The 8,205-nt window shown below is 44.1% G+C and overlaps 1 protein-coding gene across 1 annotated transcript in view; it reads right to left on the reverse strand.

Annotated features, from left to right (window-relative positions):
* LOC107103867 (zinc finger protein 638-like) overlaps nt 1–6,145 on the reverse strand; it is a 24,325-nt gene extending 18,180 nt beyond the window's left edge. The window contains exons 1-2 of the mRNA XM_015403709.1: nt 6,021–6,145; nt 1,567–3,133 (exon numbers count right to left, since the gene is read on the reverse strand). Coding sequence (XP_015259195.1) covers nt 1,567–2,781 — 1,215 coding nt within the window. The 5' untranslated portion in view covers nt 2,782–3,133; nt 6,021–6,145. The remainder of the gene's footprint in view (nt 1–1,566; nt 3,134–6,020) is intronic.
* Nucleotides 6,146–8,205: the final 2,060 nt, after the last annotated feature.

The raw sequence follows: 8,205 nt of genomic DNA on the forward strand, positions 1-8,205 counted from the left end.
GGCCAGGGCTAACGTTAGCCCATCTGCAGGGGCCAGGGCTACCGTTAGCCCGTCTGCAGCGGCCAGGGCTAACGTTAGCCCATCTGCAGGGGCCAGGGCTACCGTTAGCCCGTCTGCAGCGGCCAGGGCTAACGTTAGCCCATCTGCAGGGGCCAGGGCTAACGTTAGCCCATCTGCAGGGGCCTGGGATAACGTTAGCCCGTCTGCAGCGGCCAGGGCTAACGTTAGCCCATCTGCAGCGGCCAGGGCTACCGTTAGCCCGTCTGCAGTGGCCAGGGCTAACGTTAGCCCATCTGCAGGGGCCAGGGCTAACATTAACCCGTCTGCAGCGGCCAGGGCTACTGTTAGCCCGTCTGCAGCGGCCCTCTCTCTGCATAGCCGTGTGTGAAGTAGAGCATGAAACGGGCCTTGAAAGTCAGCCCGAAACCGACCCGAGTCGGCCGGCCCGTTATGATTGACAGCTTCGTAGAGCCCGACCCGTTTGCAGCCCGACATTTTTCAATTGTGCGCATTAAGGGCTAATCTCCGTTTCACTTCTGTAACATCCATTTTGCATTCATCGCGTATAGATGGAACGTTATCACATGATAATTTATTTGCCGCGCATATAACGGTTTAAAGCCCGAGCCCGGCCCGGCCCGAATGAAATAATAAAAAGTACAGCCCGAACCCACCCGAACCCGGCAGGACCTCTCGGGTCCCGTCGGGTTCGGGCTAATATTCCCTGCTCTAGTGTGAAGTACCGCTGGCTATGATGGCAATTTTTTTGTTTTATTTAGAAAAGTGTTCCTTTGATATTTGTTTATCTGAATGTGTTAATTATTCGCCCACTAAATGAAAGAAGTAATAATCTATTATTATCTAGAGACTGTTAATAACAGGAGCTGAAATGCAGCTATAGACTAGCTTTAAATGTGGTGATGTCATCAGTACGCTTTTGTTCCAATTGACCCAGATTTATCCCGTTCTCCCAGAGTCCACACTTTTCTGCGTTCTTCTCAAGAACATACTTGGCGAGAACACGAGTCTGTACTCGTGTTCTAGTGAATTGAGATACGCCCATAGAAAGGTATGGGGCATTGCAGGTTAATAAACAAGCCAAACGACCTCCATTCCAAAGGGTTGGACCCATTCGTCCGTTCCANGGACAGCTGTCAGTCTGCGCAAGTCTGCTCTGATGCATGCTGGGTAAAGAGGGAGGGGCGAGAACACCATCCGGAGACTTTGTTTGTTCTCGGTGCTGGGTGTGAGGCTGATGGCATTTCACGAGCACACGAACACGTAGAAGTTCACATATTGAGAAACGGCCTCGGTATCCCTGCCTCAGCACAGCTGGTTCCCATTGATGGCTGATTAACAGGCTGCTGCTGAAGCAGGGAAAACGCTGAAAACCTGCAGCACAGCGGTGCTGGAAGCTGACTCTGGGCAGGCCTGACTGAGGTCATTGAATGTGGGTGTTAAGGTAAAAAAACATAAACCTGGCCAATATAAGGAGGTAGTAAATCTATAATGAATTATCTTAAATGAATACTGTGGAGATAAGAATGACGACATGGCAACACTCACCTTTTCCTGGTCACACTGAATGTGACACAGTGAGCAGGTATGGGGATACACCTTTGGAGACATCGCTGCGAAATCACTTATCATGGTAGGGGTGGGTAACTTCTTGCTACCGCCATGCTGCCTTGAAGCAGAAGACGACGACGGAGAGCGTCTGGAGGACGCTTCGCTCCTGGTTTCCGACGACGACCTTCGCCTAGACTCCACTCGCCGATAGTCTCTGTCTAAGTTGTGAGATTTAGGCAAAGGTGCGAAATCTCTTGCCGGCGATCGGCTACTCTTGCGTTTCTCGCAGTTTGCCCTGCGATAGTCCTGGTCTCCATGTTTGCTTGGCTCTTTGGGGTCTAAACAGATTTGACGTCTTTCTGTTTTATCCACTTTAGAGAGTTGCTCTCTTTTAAAAGTCTCTCTAGTGCTGCCTTCCTCTGTTCCACGGCTGGCATGTCCATAGTCAATAACTTTGCCCGCCGTCTGCGTAACAGTGAGGAGGCTGGGTACTTCAGCGGACTGTGAGGTATGAGGAGGAGGCATGTTGGGAGGATATAATGAGGACGAAGCTGAAGATGACTTCTTGCCGGACTTGTTGAGCTGGATGTCACGGAGTATGAACGGTAATGTATCGGGGGTTAACTGATCGTCTGGGTAATGACTCAGCACTTCCAAGTCGTCATTAGAGAGTCCAAAGCTAGCCAAGATGCTCCCTGCGCTCTCCGGTGTGTACATCCCCTGACCTTCCGCCCTGCCTCCATCACCAAGCAACTGTCGAGGTTGAGGAGACTGGGAGTCGCCGATGGGAGGATTCCAGTTGGGTAGTCTGGTTCCCTCTTGGCTGCTCTGAGGTGGGTGCTGAGTCGGTGCGAACAGCGCGGATGGAGGTGGGTAGTTTGACCAGTCGACTCCTTGCTGGTGGCCAGGCTGATTATCAGCAGGACGCAACATCGGTTGGGAACCATAGCCTCCGTGTTGACCCATCCCTGCGGCTGAACCTTGATTCTGGTTTGACTGGTTCATGTGATCCATTTGGCGATGATCCACATCTCTGCTGCCCCTGATAGCAAGGGCAGACTCCAGCTCATCTGGGAGTTGGTTTGGACGAGGAAACTGGAACCCCATTCCCTGCATGTTGGGGTGGTTTGGATGCTGACCTGCATTTGGCTGATGATGAGGAGGTCTAGATGGGTTTGGAAACTGCTGAGGGCCCTGCTGCTGGTGAAACATGGCAGCAGACAGACGTGGCTGTGCGATGGCAGAAATCTGTCCGTTCGTCGTGACTTCTAGCCCCAACGTCGACACCTGCTGTCGAGTAGAAAGACCCAGCAGGGCCAGGTTAAGAGGTACTACTGCCGCAAGATCACTCTGATGGCCACAAACGATGGAAGCTAGCAGAGCAATCTGCCGGAGAGCAATCTGTGTTTGAGTCTCAATCTGAGCCAATCGGAGAGCAGCAAGCACAGGTCCAAAAATGAAATGGTTCCCTCTGGCTGGGCCGCTGGTGGAGAGTGTGGCTCTGTGCTCCCAACACAGGGCGGGAGCAAGGAGTAAACCGTTACTGTCTTTGTGCACAGAGAGGCTGAGGTGGAAAGCAGAAATATACTATTATAATTATTCATATCAAGAGCAGCCATCATGCAAAGTCTTTGTTTTTCCTCATTAAACCTTCTGAACAGTTAAGTTGGTTTGAGGTGATCTAGATACATCCTGACTTATTTTAGTGACACTAAAATCAAGAACCCTCCCAGCCATGTCTGCACACTGTTAGCCTAATCTATAAACTGACTCAACTTTATTTTATTCACCAACCTTTCCCTGTGCTTTGAAAAATCAGACAACAAATAGAAATCAACCGTTTTTTTTACATCATCTAAACACAACAGAGCAAATATGAAGTAATATCAAACATGCAAAGCCATACATGTTTACACTAACATACATGGCTGTCTGCTGTTTGAAACTAAAAGAAATATTAAATATCTAGAACTAAGATCAGACCTGGAAAGAAAACAGATGGGTTTTATATTTCAGTTTGCTTGGACACGTCTAGTGCCAAAAAGCACGCTTACATCCAGATAATAAAGTGATCCATGACATCACGATCAAGAGTCCTGTACATTCTGAGAAAGGTTTCCTCCACAAAATGACGTGCCTCTGCAAACACACGTATATAAACTACAACATCATAAAACACTGTACCACATATCCAGCCTTTCCAATCCCAAACTCTGAGTAGATATGCATCCACCACCAGCCGTGTTCCCAGGAGGGATGAGACCATGAGCCACTTTAAACTAATTCATTAACAAATGCTTCTACAGCACAGGTGTAAAACAATCATCTAGACTCATCTATTTTTACACAATTTCATTAGTGATATACGATCTGTTTTAGGTGAAATTCCATTAGCAGAGTCTCAGCAGGAAGATCTAGTATCTGAAGAGGAAACTGGGTTTGAATGTTTGTCCTTGAGGCCTGCTGTCCTGAATGCTTTAGATTTCACTGGCTCCACACACCTCACAGAGCCTGATAACATGCCGTTATGGAGGCAATGCAGTGCAGGAGCAGCGACCAAGCGTTGCATTCAGGACAGCCTGCTCCTAACTGTATAGATCTCTAAATTACACAGATTGACATTTAAAGTTTATTATTCTAGCATCTCTCCAGGATCTTTCCATATGTATATATATTTTTTTTCAGCCAGAAGATGGGTTCTGCTCCATCTGAGTATCATGATGACAGCATTCATTCTTATAAACACTTATGAGAACCTTCCAGTAAACGTTCAAAGCTGATTTTTCTTTTCTGAAAAAGATTTCAATCGGTTTTTCTTGTTCAGTTGCAAAGCAAAAATACTTAGACCTGCTAACAAATAACAACTGATAAAATTACATTTTCTTCTATCAAAATTAACTGAATAGTGTGTTTGATGTCCATCGATGATGCCCGTGTGTCAGAATAAACAATGAGCCAGCCAGAAATCGCAATGGAGAATCTTGACCTGGCGGAGCTAAAAATAGCTCAGCTCCGTATTTCTGGGAGTTAGTTGGAACAAATGCAGAAGTAGGAGAGAGTTAGCAGAAATTAATATTTCAACACATTATTAAGAAACACTAAAGTGTTTATTATTTAGGGAGTGAATCAAGGTAGGTAGCCTAGAGAAACAAACGTATAGAGAGGGGACCACCATAAATAATGGAGAAACTCAGTATAGAGATGAAAATGAGAGTGCAGCAATAAGCAGATGAATGTATGTTTTATCTTCCAGGAACAGTTAGCGGTCCAATTCACTCCCGCTACGATCAGGTTGCTAACCACTGAGTCTTCAGTGCAGGTTTTCCTGATAGTGAGTGAGTTCACAGGTGAAACATGACATTCACCATCAGAAAAAAAAGCCCCTTTGCTGCCACTCCCTGTGTGAATACATGCTCAGCAGTCCACCGATATCTGCAGAGCAGCCAGCGCTACACACAGACATAATATAAGAGTAGACCCCACATTGACTGATGCCAGCAGGATTTACGGGCGCCATGTGGGGGAGGTTGACCTGCTATCCTAACCAGCAGAAGGAGAGTACCTCAGCACTGTTTTTGTTTGAATCGTACCACAGCTCAAGGGATAACTTTATGTACTAGTCAGTGCTTTGTAAGACATTACCGATACTAATACTGTGCATCTGAAGAATAAATAATAGATACAGCTTTGGACATTTTTGCAGTATATTTATACAGGTATATATATATATATATAACTGTATAAATATCATTATTTATATAGTAATAAAAGAATATATGAAAATGTAACAGTGGCAGTGCTTTGCAGCATGCATACCTCCCATCAAAATATTATATTACTCTTAACCCCAAAAGGGATATTTAAATGATTTAAATATTTGTTTTCAGAAAAACAAAACAAAAAAAACTTGAAATTTAGTTCAATATTAAGAGTTAAAGTTGATTAAAATTGATTCTGTGCCTACTCAACACATTACACTGAGGGGAGCTGTTGACCGCTCCAAGATGGCGACTACAAATCACGTCAGGGCTCATAGCAGAAAACTGTCGATGCGGGGTCTACTGTTTTAAGGGGCAGAGGCTGGTTCAGCAGTAGCTAGATGAAAGCTCGCGAGAGCAGGGACTGGTTCACCAGCACCTAACCTGAAAGCTCGCGAGAGCAGGAACTTGTTCGCCAGCAGCTAGCGGTTAGACACTGTAATGTGTGGTGCACTGACTTTAATCTGTGTACACTGCAAAACACGTCCAGTACTTCGATGAAAGCAATTAATATACGAGCGTCGCTTGCTGAAAATAACCCCCTCCACTGCACATACATGCATTAAACACAACCCAACAGCCATTTTCGAGGCAGCTCCGACAGCTAGTTGGCTAACGTTAGCCTCCAAATAATTCGATACGAATTAATGGACTATTGTTCATGAGTGCATGGTCTTAGTTCTGAATAAATACCTTCCCCAATGCGTTTGCTTGGATCTTTGTTAATACAGGAACCTGTTGAAGACTTTTAAGGCTGTAGTCATAGCTGCTGTGCTTCCGTGCTCCGCCATTAACGCCCACCGGGTTCTTCTACAGATGTTTTGGTAAACACGCTAGGGTGTTGCAATACTGCCACTTAGTGGATTGGAGTGTGAACAGGAGAGCAAAAGGAAAAAAAAAACAGTACATAGATGCTTTCTAAAGGGTTTTTTTTTATCTTAAAAAAAAAAAAAAGTAACTTGATGATTTAATTATACCAATTCTAAAAATATATTCAGTTGTAAAGTTTATTCTAATTTTACATACATGGCTTCTTACAGCTGTTATCTTTCTGGTTCAAAGACATGCACTCAATGACAACATGCTGTACTGATTCAGGTAAAAATCCTTAATCACATTAACCTATTAGATATTTCCAATTATTTTACAAATCGATTCATCTGTCGATTATTTTTTCAATTAATTGATTAATGATCGGATGGCCAAAGGTTCCTTTAAGAAGGCGTTTTACAAAATGAAACCAGTTTAAACTACAAATTTTCAACTAGAAGAGTTCTGGATAGAGCAGATTGACAGACAAATGCGTTTTCTAATGTTAAATGAAAATGTTTATATATATTTTTACAATCTTGGTCTAATTCCTGCTCTAAGTGGGCAACTCTGTCAGCTAAAGGGTGTTTTAGAGTCAATATACTCCAGTTAATTATTAATCAATTACTAAATTAGTTCATGATTTTTTTAAATAATCGATTAATTAGCATTAATCCGATTAATTGCCTCAGCCCTACATTTATGTAATACACTATGTATGTATGGATGGATAAATTGTAAACTGGGGCTATACATTAGAGAATAGCCCCAGTTCACAACAAAGGTTTCCCTTTCCAAGGAAAACCCAGCAGAATCAATGACACAACTGGATAACCATATCTCTCCTATCCTGGCTANCATGAGGTGGCATCCAAACAGGAAGAGCTTTAAACCGAGGGGCAACCTTTTTTTTTTTTGGTTACCATGGCGGCACTTCAAGACCAGCTCCTCTCGACAATTTCACTAAATATACCTCTTAAAACGATATAAACACTGGGCCTGCATTTATGGTCACAAGGTATTTTGAATGCTGACATTTTTGACCGTTTGGGGAGCTGCGGAGTGCTGCGGACGGATGTCGGCGAGGCGGCTGCGAAAAATAACGGACGGAGGAGGAAGATGGAGAAAGCGAAGCTGCAGAGGGGGGCTAACTGCGAAGCTGCGAAGCTAAAGAAAAATCCCGACAGACCCCCGCTTCCATCAATCCTACTCTCCAAGGGGGCTACCACCATCACAACATCATCATCATCGTCCTCTTCCTCCCCTGAACCAGGAGAAGCGAGCGCTTCAGGAGCTGGAGGCAGTAGTAGCAGCTCAACAACAACTGCTGCTTACTTTATCAAGGCTGCACTTTAAGAAATTGTCTAGAGCTGTTCTAAACGAAATTTCTTTTTGTTTACACTTGTATATACAAAATGACTAAATAAATCTGCCCAAGTCTACAATAGAACAGAATAGAAAATCCCATTATTGTCCCACAATGGGGAAATTCTGGTGTTTACAGCAGCAAAAAGATTATAGAAAAAATAATCACACAAATATGGACCTTAGAAAAATTTATAATAACGTAATAGTGAGGAGTTAAAAGTTAAAAAATAAACTACTGTAAAGTGTTTTAACAATATAAAAACTATGGACATTTTAACAATAATGGATATTTGAAAATAGCAGCAACATCAGAGATGTGCAAAATGACAGCAGCAGGTTATTTAACTGACAAAGGTAAAATCTGCGTGAATTTACAACTTATCAAGGTTGTTGGGAACAGTGGAGGTTATAAAGTCTTACAGCTGCTGGGAGGAAGGATCTGTGATAACGCTCCCTGGTGCATTTAGGATGCAGCAGTCTGTCACTGAAGGAGCTCTCCAGTTCAGCACCAGCTTCATGCATGGGGTGGGAGACATTATCCAACAGAGATGTTCTTTTAGTTAGGATCCGTCTGTTTCCCTCCTACTGCACTGAGTCCAGAGGGCACCCAATCACAGAGCTGGCCTTCCTGATCAGCTGATCCAGTCGCTTTCTGTCAGCTAAAATAACAGATAAGCTACTGCTCCAACAGAAGGCTCCA

This window comes from Cyprinodon variegatus, unplaced genomic scaffold, assembly GCF_000732505.1.
Source record: "Cyprinodon variegatus isolate N-32 unplaced genomic scaffold, C_variegatus-1.0 Scaffold1547, whole genome shotgun sequence".
Lineage (NCBI taxonomy): Eukaryota > Metazoa > Chordata > Actinopteri > Cyprinodontiformes > Cyprinodontidae > Cyprinodon > Cyprinodon variegatus.